This window comes from Pezoporus wallicus, unplaced genomic scaffold (genome assembly GCF_028554395.1).
Source record: "Pezoporus wallicus isolate ANWC-B61680 ecotype Strahan unplaced genomic scaffold, APGP_CSIRO_Pwel_v1 contig_9469, whole genome shotgun sequence".
In the NCBI taxonomy this organism is placed as follows: Eukaryota; Metazoa; Chordata; class Aves; order Psittaciformes; family Psittacidae; genus Pezoporus; species Pezoporus wallicus.
This window is the reverse complement of record NW_026642620.1, coordinates 1-14,389: the sequence shown is the minus strand read 5'-3', so window position 1 is coordinate 14,389 and position 14,389 is coordinate 1. Positions and strand designations below refer to the sequence as shown.

Here is a 14,389-nt window from a genome sequence, read left to right as displayed (position 1 = left end):
CATGTGGTGCTGCACACGTGTGAAGGGGTGCACAGGTGTGTTGAAGGGATGTTCATGGATGCAATGGGGTGCACGCACGTGTCAGGGGTGCACACGCATGTGGGGCTGCACACGTGTGTGAAGGGGTGCACACACGTGTGAAGGGATGTTCATGGGTGCAATGGGGTGCACACCCTTGGCGAGGGGTGCACACGCATGTGGGGCTGCACACGTGTGAAGGGGTGCACAGGTGTGTTGAAGGGATGTTCATGGATGCAGTGGGGTGCACGCACGTGTCAGGGGTGCACACGCATGTGGGGCTGCACACGTGTGAAGGGGTGCACAGGTGTGTTGAAGGGATGTTCATGAGTGCAGTGGGGTGCACATGCATGTTGGGGGGTGCACACGTGTGTGGGGCTGCATGTGTGCAGTGAGGGGGGTCTCATAGGTACACGGGGGGGTGTCCTATGGGTGCAAGGGGGGCATGGAAGAACAAGGGGGTCCCATGGGTGCAATACAGTGCTCCCATGTGTGCACAAGGGGGGTCCCATGGGTGCAGTGGGGGGTCCCATGGTCCATGTGTGCACAGCGGGGTCCTATGGATGCAATGGGGGGTCCCATGGAAGCACAAGGGGGTCCCATGTGTGCAATAGGGGGTCCCATGGGTGCAAGGGTGGGAGGGTCCCACGGTCCATGGGTACACATGGGTCCCATGGGTGCATAGGGAGGTCCTATGGGTGCAGAAAGTGTTCTCATGGGTGCAGGAGGGATGTCCCATGGGTGTAATAGAGTGCTCCCAAGTGTGCACAAGGGGGGTGTTCCCATGGGTGCAATGGGGGTTCCCATGGGTGCAATGGGGGGGGGGGGTGGTCCCATGGGTGCAATGGGGGTTCCCATGGGTGCAATAGGGGTATCCATGGGCACACAGAGGGGTCCCATGGGTGCAATGGGGGTGTCCCATGTGTGAACAGAGGGGTCAGTCCCATGTGTGCAATGAGGTCCCATGGGTGCAGTGAGGGGTTCCCATGGGTGCAGAATGGGGTTCCCGTGTATGCAATGGGGGTGTCCCATGGGTGCAATAGAGCGCTCCCATGTGTGCACAGCAGGGTCCCACGGATGCAATGGGGGGGTCCAATGTGTGCAATGGGGGGATCATATGGGTGCATGGGTACAGTGGGGGTGTGCCATGGATGCAATGGTGGGTCCCAAGTGTGCACTGGGGTGTCCCATGGGTGCAATGGGGGGTCCCATGTGTGCACTGGGGTGTCCCATGGGTGCAATGGGGGGTTCCATGTGTGCACTGGGGGTATCCCATGGGTGCAATAGGGGGTCCCATGGGTGCAATGGGGGTTCCCATGGGGGCACTGGGGTGTCCCATGGACGCCATGGGGGGGGGGGGGGGGGAGGTCCCAGGGAGGCACTTGGGGTGTCCCATGGGTGCCATGGAGGGTCTCCATGGGTGCATTGAGGGTGCCCCATGGGTACCGTTGGGGGGTCCCCATGGGTGCACTGGGTGTGTTCCATAGGTGCCATGAGGGTCCCCATGGATGCACTGAGGGGTGTCCCCATAGAGAGGCACTGGGGTTCACCATGGATGCACTGGGGGGGTCCCCATGGGTGCAATAGGGGCCCCCATGGATGCATTGGGGGGGTCCCATGTGTGCACTGGGGGTTCCCATGGGGAGGTCCCCATAGAGGAACTGGAGGTTCCCATGGATGCACTGGGGGTGTCCCATGGGTGCACTGGGGGGTCTCCATGGGTGCCATTGCGGGGTCACATGGATGCACTGGGGGTCTCCATGGGTGCACTGGGGGGTCCCCATAGAGGCATTGGGTGTGTCCCATGGGTGCCATGGGAGTGTCCCATGGGTGCTGTGGGGGGTCCCCATGGATGCACTGCGGGTCCCCATGGGTGCCGTGGGGGGTCCCCATGGATGCACTGGGAGTGTTCCATGGGTGCACTGGGGGTTCCCATGAGTGCCATGGTGGGGTCACATGGGCGCAGTGGGGGTGTTCCATGGGTGCCATGGCGGGGTCACATGGATGCACTGCAGGTCCCCATGGGTGCACTGGGGGAGTCCCCATGGGTGCCATGGTGGGGTCACATGGATGCACTGGGGGTGTCCCATGGGTGGACTGGGGGTCCCCATGGGTGCCATGGGGGGGTCCCCATGAGTGCCATGGTGGAGTCACATGGATGCACTGGGGTGTCCCATGTGTGCACTGGGGTGTCCCATGTGTGTACTGGGGGGTCCCATGTGTGCACTGGGGGTCCCCATAGAGGCACTGGGGGTGTCCCATGGATGCCATGGCAAGGTCACATGGATGCACTGCGGGTCCCCATGGGTGCACTGGGAGTGTCCCAATAGAGGCATTGGGTGTGTCCCATGGGTGCCGTGGGGGTCCCCATGGATGCACTGGGGGTGTTCCATGGGTGCACTGGGGGTTCCCATGAGTGCCATGGTGGGGTCACATGGGTGCACTGGGGGTGTCCCATGGGTGCCATGGTGGGGTCACATGGATGCACTGCAGGTCCCCATGGGTGCACTGGGGGAATCCCATGGGGGGTCCCCATGGGTGCACTGGGGGAATCCCATGGGGGGTCCCCATTGATGCACTGGGGGAGTCCCCATGGGTGCACTGGGGGTCCCCATGTATGCACTGGGGGTCCCCATGTGTGCACCCCATGGGGGGGGTCCCCACTGGGGGTGTCCCATGCCATGGGGGGGTCCCCATGTGATGCACTGGGGTGTCCCATGGGTGCTGTGGGGGGGTCTCCATAGAGGCACTGGGGGTCCCCATGAATGCATTGGGAGAGTCCCCATGGATGCATTGGGGGGGTCCCCGTGTGTGCACAGGGGGTCCACATGGATGCACTGGGGGGGTCTCTATGTGTGCACTGGGGGTCCCCAGGGGTGCCATGAGGGGGTCCCCATGGGGTGCACTGGGGTGTCCCATGGGTGCCATGGCGGGGCCCCATGGGTGCACTGGGGGTCCCCATGGGTGCCATGGGGGGGTCTCCATAGAGGCACTGGGGTGTCCCATGGGTGCTGTGGGGGTGTCTCCATAGAGGCACTGGGGGTCCCCAGGGGTGCCGTGGGGGGGTCCCATGGATGCACTGGGGGTCCCCCTGGGTGCCATGGGGGGGTCCCCATGGATGCATTGGGGTGTCCCCCTGGGTGCCGTGGGGGTGTCTCCATAGAGGCACTGGGGGTCCTCGTGGGTGCCATGAGGGGATCCCCCTGGGTGCCATGGGGGTGTCTCCATAGAGGCACTGGGGGTCCCCATGGATGCATTGGGAGGGTCCCCCTGGGTGCCGTGGGGGGTCCCCATGGATGCACTGGGGTGTCCCCATGGGTGCATTGGGGGGGTCCCCCTGTGTGCCGTGGGGGGGTCCCATGGATGCATTGGGAGGGTCCCCATGGATGCATTGGGGGTCCCCCTGGGTGCCGTGGGGGTGTCTCCATAGAGGCACTGGGGGTGTCCCATGGGTGCCATGGGGATGTCCCATGGGTGCCTTGGGGATGTCCCGTGGGTGCCGTGGGGATGTCCCATGGGTGCCGTGGGGATGTCCCATGGGTGCCGTGGGGATGTCCCACGGGTGCCGTGGTGGTGTCCCATGGGTGCCATGGGGTTGTCCCACGGGTGCCATGGGGGTGTCCCACGGGTGCCATGGGGGTGTCCCACGGGTGCCATGGGGGTGTCCCATGGGTGCCAGGGGGGTGTCCCACGGGTGCCGTGGGGGTGTCCCATGGGTGCCGTGGGGATGTCCCGTGGGTGCCATGGGGATGTCCCGTGGGTGCCGTGGGGGTGTCCCATGGGTGCCATGGGGGTGTCCCGTGGGTGCCATGGGGATGTCCCATGGGTGCCCCGACGGGAGCCGCTCGGCCCCTGCCCGCCCCGGCCGCGCATCTGCGGTGCCAGGCGGGGGGGGGGGGGGCCTGGAGGGGCTCTTCGGGTGCCTGAAGCCCGTGTGGAGCATGATCGGGAAGGCGTACAGTGCGGAGAGCAAGAGCCAGCAGGAGGGTCAGCGGGGGGGGGAAGAGAGTGGGTGCTGGGGGCAGGGGGTGGGAGCAGGGAGTGGGTGCTGGGGGCAGGGGAGGGTGCTGGGGGAAGAGAGTGGGTGCTGGAGGCAGGGATTGGGGGCAGGGGTTGGGTGCTGGTGGCAGGGGCTGGGGGCAGGGGCTGGGGGCAGGGGCAGGGGCAGGGGGTGGGGGTATGTGTGGGTGCTGGGGCGCAGCAGGCAAAAGGGGCAGCAGGGCAGGGGAAAGGGGGCAGAGGAGGGGGTGCCCAGGGGGGCTGCGCCCTGGCTGTGCCCCTGTGTGGGTGCCGTGGGTGCAGGAGGGTGCAGGTCCAATGGTTGCTGGTGCCACGGGTGCAGGTCCCATGAACGGGGGTGCCATGGGTGCGGGTGCCATGGGTGCCATGGGTACCATGGGTGCCATGGGTACAGGTGCCATGGGTGTCATGGGTGCCATGGGCACAGGTGCCAAAGGTGCCATGGGTGCCATGGGAGCGGGTGCCATGGGTGCCGCAGGTGCCATGGGTGCCATGGGTGCCATGGGTAGAGGTGCCATGGGTGCAGGTGCCATGGGTGCGGGTGCTAAGGGTGCCATGGGTGCGGGTGCCATGGGTGTGGGTGCCATGGGTGCCATGGGTGCGGGTGCCATGGGTGTGGGTGCCATGGGTGTGGGTGCCGTGGGTGCCATGGGTGCGGGTGCCGTGGGTGCCATGGGTGCAGGTGCCATGGGCGCAGGTGCCATGGGTGCTGTGGGTGCCATGGGTGCAGGTGCCCTGGGCGCGGGTGCCTTAGGTGCCATGGGTGCCATGGGTGCGGGTGCCATGGGTGCCATGGGTGCAGGTGCCATGGGTACAGGTGCCATGGGTGCCATGGGTACAGGTGCCATGGGTGTGGGTGCCATGGGTGCGGGTGCCATGGGTGCCATGGGTGCCATGGGTGCGGGTGCCATGGGTGCGGGTGCCATGGGTGTGGGTGCCGTGGGTGCCATGGGTGCGGGTGCCGTGGGTGCCATGGGTGCGGGTGCCATGGGCGTAGGTGCCATAGGTGCAATGGGTGCCATGGGTGCGGGTGCCATGGGTGCCATGAGTGAAGGTGCCATGGGTGCAGGTGCCATGGGTACAGGTGCCATGGGTGTCATGGGTGCCATGGGTGCTGGTGCCATGGGTGCCATGGGTGCCATGAGTGTGGGTGCCATGGGTGCCATGGGTGCCATGGGTGCCATGGGTGTGGGTGCCATGGGTGCCATGGGTGCCATGGGTGCCATGGGTGTGGGTGCCATGGGTGCCATGGGTGCCATGGGTGCCATGGGTGCTGTGCCCGCAGACCCCTGGGAGGTGCCGTTCGAGGAGATCCTGGACCTGCAGTGGGTGGGCAGTGGGGCGCAGGGCGCCGTGTTCCTGGGCCGCTTCCACGGCGAGGAGGTGGCCGTGAAGAAGGTTCGGGACCTGAAGGAGACCGACATCAAGCACCTGCGCAAGCTGAAGCACCCCAACATCATCACCTTCAAGTGAGCGGGGGCACGGGCACGCACGGGGGCTGCCATGGGGCACCATGGGCATGGTGTGGGACATGTGATGGGCATGGGGACACCATGGACATGGTGTGGGGCAAGGGCGGGTGATGGCCATGGGTCACCATGGGCATGGTGTGGGGCAAGGGCGGGTGATGGCCATGGGGCACCATGGGCATGGTGTGGGGCAAGGATGTGTGATGGCCATTGGGCACCATGGGCATGGTGTGGAGCACCAGGACATGGTGTGGGGCAAGGATGTGTGATGGGGCATGGGGACACCATGGACATGGTGTGGGGCAATGGATGTGTGTGGAGCAAGGACGGGCACCATGGGGCACCATGGGGACATGGTGGTGTGAGCAAGGACGTGTGATGGGCATGGGGCACAATGGGCATGGTGTGGCCATGGGGACACCATGGGCATGCAAGGACACCATGGACATGTGATGGACGTGTGATGGGCATGGGGCACCATGGGCATGGTGTCGGGCAAGGATGTGTGATGGCCATGGGGCACCATGGGCATGGTGTGGGGCAAGGATGTGTGATGGGCATGGGGCACAATGGACATGGTGTGGGGCAAGGATGTGTGATGGGCATGGGGCACAATGGACATGGTGTGGGGCAAGGATGTGTGATGGGCATGGGGCACAATGGACATGGTGTGGGGCAAGGATGTGTGATGGGCATGGGGCACAATGGACATGGTGTGGGGCAAGGATGTGTGATGGGCATAGGGACACCATGGACATGGTGTGGGGCAAGGATGTGTGATGGTGTGTGATAGGGACACCATGGACATGGCATGGGGCAGGGACATGCTGTGGGCATGGAACTTGGCCATGGCACGGGTAAGCCGTGGGCATGGGGAGTGGAGAACATCATGGGCACACAGATGGACATGGCATGGGCATGGACACAGCATGGACATGGCCTGAGGGATGGAGGCATGGACATGGCATGAAACCAGCACAGGCTATGGACATGCCATGGGGGGGCCACCACGTGCAGAGGGCATGGACACGGCATGGGCATGGGCACGGCATGGGCATGGACAGGGCATGGGTATGGACACGGCATGGGCATGGACACGGCACGGGCATGGGCACGGCATGGGCATGGACAGGGCACGGGCATGGACACGGCATGGGCATGGGCACGGCATGGGCATGGACAGGGCACAGGCATGGGCACGGCACGGGCATGGACACGGCAGGGGTATGGACACGGCATGGGCCTGGACACAGCACAGGCATGGACACGGCATGGGCATGGGCACGGCATGGGCATGGGCACGGCATGGGCATGGACACAGCACAGGCATGGACACGGCACGGGCATGGGCATGGCACGGGTGTGGACGCGGCATGGGCATGGACATGGCATGGGCATGGGCACGGCACGGGCATGGACATGGCAAGGACATGGACACGGCATGGGCATGGCCACGGCATGGGCATGGCCACGGCATGGGCATGGACAGGGCATGGGCATGGACATGGCATGGGCACGGCATGGGCATGGACACGGCACGGGCATGGATAGGGCATGGGCACAGCACAGGCATGGACAGGGCATGGGCATGGACATGGCATGGACACGGCATGGGCATGGGCACGGCACGGGCATAGACAGGGCATGGGCACAGCACAGGCATGGACAGGGCATGGGCATGGACAGGGCATGGGCACGGCATGGGCATGGACAAGGCATGGGCATGGACACGGACACGGCATGGGCATGGACACGGCAAGGACATGCCATGGTCACAGGCAGAGAGGCCATGGGCAAGGGGCACCAACATGGCATGGGCATGGGCAAGCCCAGCGTGGCATGGAGCGGGGTGGGCAGCACACGCATGGACACGGGGTGCAGACACCCATGGACACGGGGTGCAGACACCCACGAACACGGGGTGCAGACACCCATGAACACAGGGTGCAGACACCCATGGACACGGGGTGCAGACACCCATGAACACAGGGTGCAGACACCCATGGACACAGGGTGCAGACACCCATGGACACAGGGTGCAGACACCCATGAACACGGGGTGCAGACACCCATGGACACAGGGTGCAGACACCCATGGACACAGGGTGCAGACACCCATGAACACGGGGTGCAGACACCCATGAACACGGGGCACGCTGGTGCATCCCAGATGTGGCACAGGGACCACCACACATGGGACAGGTCTGTCACAGCTGATGTGGGTGCAGAGGGGTGTCCATGGGCAGATGGGTGTTCCTAATGCTAATGGGGGGCCTTGGGTGCCCCAACACTGATGGGTGCTGCCAGGTACTTGGATACTTACGGGTGCCCTGGTGAAGTTGGTCAAGTTGGGTGCCCTGATGGTGCTGGGTGCTCTGGTGGCACTGGGTGCCCTGATGGCACTGGGTGTCCTGGTGACATTGGTGCTCTGGTGGCACTGGGTGTCCTGGTGACATTGGTGCCCTGGTGGGACTGGGTGTCCTGGTGATACAGGTGCTTTGGTGGCACTGGGTGCCCTGGTGGCATTGGGTGCCCTGATGACACTGGGTGCCCCGGTGACACTGGTGCCTTAGTGGCATTGGTGCCTTCGTGGCACTGGGTGCCCTGGTGACACTGGGTGCCCTGGTGACACTGGTGCCTGGTGGCACTGGGTGTCCTGGTGGCACTGGGTGCCCTGGTGACATTGGGTGCCCCGGTGACACTGGTGCCTGGTGGCACTGGGTGTCCTGGTGGCACTGGGTGCCCTGGTGACACTGGGTGCCCCGGTGACACTGGTGCCTGGTGGCACTGGGTGTCCTGGTGGCACTGGGTGCCCTGATGACACTGGTGCCTTAGTGGCACTGGGTGCCCTGGTGACACTGGTGCCTGGTGGCCCTGGGTGTCCCGGTGGCATTGGGTGCCCTGATGACACTGGGTGCCCCGGTGGTGCTGGAGCTGCGGGTGCTGAGGGTGCCGTGTGCCCGCAGGGGGGTGTGCACCCAGGCACCCTGCTACTGCATCATCATGGAGTTCTGCGCCCAGGGGCAGCTCTACGAGGTGCTGCGCGCCGGGCGCAAGGTCACCCCGTCCCTGCTGGTCGACTGGTCCATGGGCATCGCCGGCGGCATGAACTACCTGCACCTGCACAAGATCATCCACCGCGACCTCAAGTCGCCCAAGTGAGAGGGGCTGGGCCCGGGGAGCACCCATGGGTGCTGGGGGTGCCCCGGTGATGGCGCGGCCGCGGTGGGGACGTGCATGAGGTGGGTGCATGGTCCCGGTGGTACCTTGGCCTCGGTGGTTGCACGATGGTGGCAGTTGCATGTGCTTGGTGGTGACATGACCGTGGTGCTGCCGTACCCGTGGTGGTGGCCGTGGCGCTGGCCGTGGCCATGGTGGTGCCGACACGTCCATGACAGCGCTGTGCCTGTGGCATGGACCTTGGTGGTTGCATGTCCATGACAGTTGGATGCCCATGGTAGCGCCATACCCATGGTGGGTCCATGGCAGCACCATACCCATGATGGGTCCATGGTGGCGCCATACCCATGGTGGGTCCATGGTGGCGCCATGCTCATGATGGGTCCATGGTGGGTCCATGGTGGTGCCATACCCATGGGGGGTCCATGGTGGTGCCATGCTCATGATGGGTCCATGGTGGGTCCATGGTGGTGCCATACCCATGATGTGTCCATGGTGGTGCCATGCTCATGGTGGGTCCATGGTGGTGCCATACCCATGGTGGGTCCATGGTGGTGCCATACCCATGATGTGTCCATGGTGGTGCCGTGCTCATGGTGGGTTCATGGTGGTGCCATGCTCATGATGGGTCCATGGTGGTGCCATGCTCATGGTGGGTCTATGGTGGTGCCATACCCATGATGGGTCCATGATGGTGCCATGCTCATGGTGGGTCCATGGTGAGTCCATGGTGGTGCCATACCCATGATGGGTCCATGGTGGTGCCATGCTCATGGTGGGTCCATGGTGGTGCCATACCCATGATGGGTCCATGGTGGTGCCATGCTCATGGTGGGTCCATGGTGGTGCCATACCCATGATGGGTCCATGGTGGTGCCATGCTCATGGTGGGTTCATGGTGGTGCCATGCTCATGGTGGGTCCATGCTGGTGCCATGCTCATTGTGCTGACAGTGCTGTGTCTGTGGTGGTGGCATGTCCGCAGCAGGACCAGGTCATGGCAGTTGCATGCCCATGACCATTGCATGTCCGTGGTGGTTCCATGTTGAGGACGGTGTCATGTAGTGGCATGTCCATGATCTAATGATGTTTGTAGCAGTTGCATGCCCGTGGTGGTGTCATGCCCATGTCATTGTCATGTCATTGGTGTGTCATTGGTGTGTTGTTGGTATGTCATTGTCATGTCATTGACGTGTCATTGTCATGTCATTGGTGTCTTGTTGGTGTGCCATTGGTGTGTCATTGGCATGTCGTTGGTGTGTTGTTGGTATGTCATTGTCATATCATCGGTGTGTCATTGGTGTGTCATAGGCATGTTGGTGGCATATCATTGTGTCATTGGTGTGTCATTGGTGTGTCATTGGCATGTTGGTGGCATGTCATTGTGTCATTGATATGTCATTGGTGTGTCATTGGCATGTCAGTGGCACGTTGTTGCTGTGTGGCATGTCATTGGCATGTCATTGGCATGTCATTGGCGTGTCATTGGTGTGTCATTGGTATGTCATTGGCGTGTCATTGGTGTGTCATTGGTGTGTCATTGGCGTGTCATTGGCATGGCATGCTGTTGCCATGCATTGGCATGTTGGTGGCATGCTGTTGCCATGTCATTGGCGTGTCATTGGCATGTCGGTGGCATGCTGCCATGTAATTGGCATGTAATTGGCATGTAATTGGCATGTCATTGGTGTGTCAGTGGCATGTTGGTGGCATGCTGTTGCCATGTCATTGGCGTGTCATTGGTGTGTCACTGGCGTTTCATTGGCATGTTGGCATGCTGTTGCCATGCATTGGCATGTTGGTGGCATGCTGTTGCCATGTCATTGGCGTGTCATTGGCATGTCGGTGGCATGCTGTTGCCATGTAATTGGCATGTCATTGGCGTGTCGGTGGCATGTTGTTGCCATGTCATTGGCGTGTAATTGGTGTGTCATTGGCATGTTGGTGGCATGCTGTTGCCATGTCATTGGCATGTCATTGGCGTGTCGATGGCATGTTGTTGCCGTGTCATTGGCGTGTCATTGGCGTGTCATTGGCATGGTGGCATGCTGTTGCCATGTCTTTGCCATGTCATTGGCGCGTCGGTGGCACGTTGTTGCCGTGTCCTTGGCATGGCGCGGCGGCGGCGCTGAGCGGGTGCCCCCGCAGCATGCTCATCACCTACGACGACGTGGTGAAGATCTCGGACTTCGGCACCTCCAAGGAGCTCATCGACAAGAGCACCAAGATGTCCTTCGCCGGCACCGTGGCCTGGATGGCGCCCGAGGTCATCCGCAACGAGCCCGTCTCCGAGAAGGTCGACATCTGGTGAGGGCCTGGGGCTCCGGCGCTGCCGAGGGGGGCAGCCGGGGGGCGATGGGGCCGGCGGGGAGCGGGCCGGGGCTGACGGGGCCGGCGGTGCCGCAGGTCCTTCGGGGTGGTGCTGTGGGAGCTGCTGACCGGGGAGATCCCCTACAAGGACGTGGACTCCTCGGCCATCATCTGGGGCGTGGGCAGCAACAGCCTCCACCTGCCCGTGCCCACCGGATGCCCCGACGGCTTCAAGGTGCTGCTGCGCCAGTGCTGGTGAGAGCGCGGGGACGAGGCCCCAAGGGGGGGACACGGACCTGGGGACACTGCATGGGGACACAGAGACAGCCATGGGGACACTGCATGGGGACACAGAGACAGCCATGGGGACACTGCATGGGGACACAGAGACAGCCATGGGGACACTGCATGGGGACACTGCATGGGGGTACAGAGACAGCCATGGGGACACTGCATGGGGACACTGCAACAGCCATGGGGACACAGTGACAGCTGTGGGGACACTGCATGGGGACACTGCAACAGCCATGGGGACACTGCATGGGGATACAGAGACAGCCATGGGGACACTGAATGGGGACACTGCATGGGGACACTGCATGGGGACACTGCATGGGGACACTGCATGGGGGTACAGAGACAGCCATGGGGACACTGCAACAGCCATGGGGACACTGCGTGGGGACACTGCAACAGCCATGGGGACACTGCATGGGGACCCTGCTTGGGGGAAGCGAGGCGGCCATGGGGACACTGCATGGGGCTACAGAGACAGCCATGGGGACACTGCAACAGGCATGGGGACACTGCATGGGAGTACAGAGACAGCCATGGAAACACTGCATGGGGGTACAGAGACAGCCATGGAGACACTGCAACAGGCATGGGGACACTGCATGGGAACACTGCAACAGGCATGGGGACACTGCATGGGGACACAGAGACAGCCATGGGGACACTGCATGGGGACACAGAGAGAGCCATGGGGACACTGCATGGGGGTGCAGAGACAGCCATGGGGACACAGCGACAGCCATGGGGACACTGCATGGGGATACAGAGACAGCCATGGGGACACTGCATGGGGACACTGCATGGGGACACAGAGACAGCCATGGGGACACAGTGACAGCCGTGGGGACACTTCATGGGGGTACAGAGACAGCCATGGGGACACTGCATGGGGACACTGCATGGGGATACAGAGACAGCCATGGGGACACTGCAACAGCCATGGGGACACTGCATGGGGACACAGAGACAGCCATGGGGACACTGCATGGGGACACAGAGACAGCCATGGGGACACAGCGACAGCCAAGGGGACACAGCATGGGGGTACAGAGACAGCCATGGGGACACTGCATGGGGACACTGCATGGGGGTACAGAGACAGCCATGGGAACACTGCAACAGCCATGGGGATACTGAATGGGGGTACAGAGACAGTCATGGGGACACAGCGACAGCCATGGGGACACCGCATGGGGACGCTGCAACAGGCATGGGGACACTGCATGGGGGTACAGAGACAGCCATGGGGACACAGCGACAGCCATGGGGACACTGCATGGGGACACTGCATGGGGGTACAGAGACAGCCATGGGGACACTGCATGGGGACACTGCATGGGGGTACAGAGACAGCCATGGGGACACTGCATGGGGACACTGCATGGGGGTACAGAGACAGCCATGGGGACACTGCATGGGGACACTGCATGGGGACACAGAGACAGCCAAGGGGACACTGCATGGGGACACTGCATGGGGACACAGAGACAGCCATGGGGACACTGCATGGGGACACTGCATGGGGACACAGAGACAGCCATGGGGACACTGCATGGGGACACAGAGACAGCCATGGGGACACTGCATGGGGACACCCTACCTGGGGTCCCCCCCACCTAGGGATAGGCCATGGGGACTCCCCACCCTTGGGACACCCCGTGGGAACTCCCACTCCATGGGGACCCCCCGACACGGAGCCCCCCCCCGAGTGCACCCCCTGGGACAGCCCATGGGGACACAGCCATGGGAGCCCCACACCATGGAAGGCTCACAGCAGAGGGGACGCCTCCATGGGCACCCAATGAGGACCCCGCCATTGGCACCCACCGCGGGCAGGGGCGGGGGGACCCCGGTCAGTGCTGCCCCCCCCGCCGGGTGCCCATGGCCCAGCGCCCGCAGCGCCCCCGTGCGGCTCCCGCAGGAACAGCAAGCCCCGGAACCGGCCCTCGTTCCGGCAGATCCTGCTGCACCTCGACATCGCCTCCGCCGACGTCCTGTCCACCCCGCAGGAGACGTACTTCAAATCACAGGTACCCGGCACCCCAAAGCACCCGCACCCCAAAGCACCCGCACCCAGCACCCCAAAACACCAGCACCCAGCACCCCAAAGCACCAGCGCCCCAAAGCACCAGCACCCAGCACCCCAAAGCACCAGCACCCAGCACCCCAAGGCACCAGCACCCCAAAGCACCAGCGCCCCAAAGCACCAGCACCCAGCACCCCAAAGCACCAGCACCCCAAAGCACCAGCACCCAGCACCCCAAAGCACCAGCACCCAGCACCCCAAAACACCAGCACCCAGCACCCCAAAGCACCAGCACCCCAAAGCACCCGCACCCAGCACCCCAAAGCACCAGCACCCAGCACCCCAAAGCACCAGCACCCAGCACCCCAAAGCACCAGCACCCCAAAGGACCAGCACCCAGCACCCCAAAGCACCAGCGCCCCACCAGCACCCAGCACCCCAAAGCACCAGCACCCCAAAGTACCAGCACCCAGCACCCCAAAGCACCAGCACCCAGAACCCCAAAGCACCAGCACCCAGCACCCCAAAGCACCCGCACCCAGCACCCCAAAGCACCAGCACCCAGCACCCCAAAGCACCAGCTCCCAATATCCCAAAGCACCAGTACCCAGCACCCCAAAGCACCAGCACCCCAAGGCACCAGCACCCAGCATCCCAAAGCACCAGCACCCCAAAGCACCAGCACCCAGCACCCCAAAGCACCAGCGCCCCAAAGCACCAGCACCCAGCACCCCAAAGCACCAGCGCCCCAAAGCACCAGTACCCCAAAGCACCCGCACCCAGCACCCCAAAGCACCAGCGCCCCAAAGCACCAGCACCCCAAAGCACCAGCACCCAGCACCCCAAAGCACCAGCACCCCAAAGCACCAGCACCCCAAAGCACCAGCACCCAGCACCCCAAAGCACCAGCTCCCAATATCCCAAAGCACCAGTACCCAGCACCCCAAAGCACCAGCACCCCAAAGCACCAGCACCTAGCACCCCAAGGCACCAGCACCCAGCATCCCAAAGCACCAGCACCCAGCACCCCAAGGCACCAGCACCCCAAAGCACCAGCACCCCAAAGCACCAGC

General features: G+C 63.4%; 1 protein-coding gene across 1 annotated transcript; it reads left to right on the top strand.

The window, feature by feature from the left end:
• Nucleotides 1-3,840: 3,840 nt before the first annotated feature.
• LOC130610854 (mitogen-activated protein kinase kinase kinase 12-like) lies at nt 3,841-13,320 on the top strand (the record flags this gene model as incomplete). Its single annotated transcript, XM_057430989.1, is given in 7 exon segments — nt 3,841-3,906; nt 3,909-4,005; nt 5,324-5,507; nt 8,474-8,665; nt 10,835-10,993; nt 11,093-11,251; nt 13,212-13,320. Coding segments are annotated over 7 exon segments (966 nt in total), but the record flags the coding sequence as incomplete, so codon positions are not given.
• Between the last annotated feature and the right edge of the window lie 1,069 nt (nt 13,321-14,389).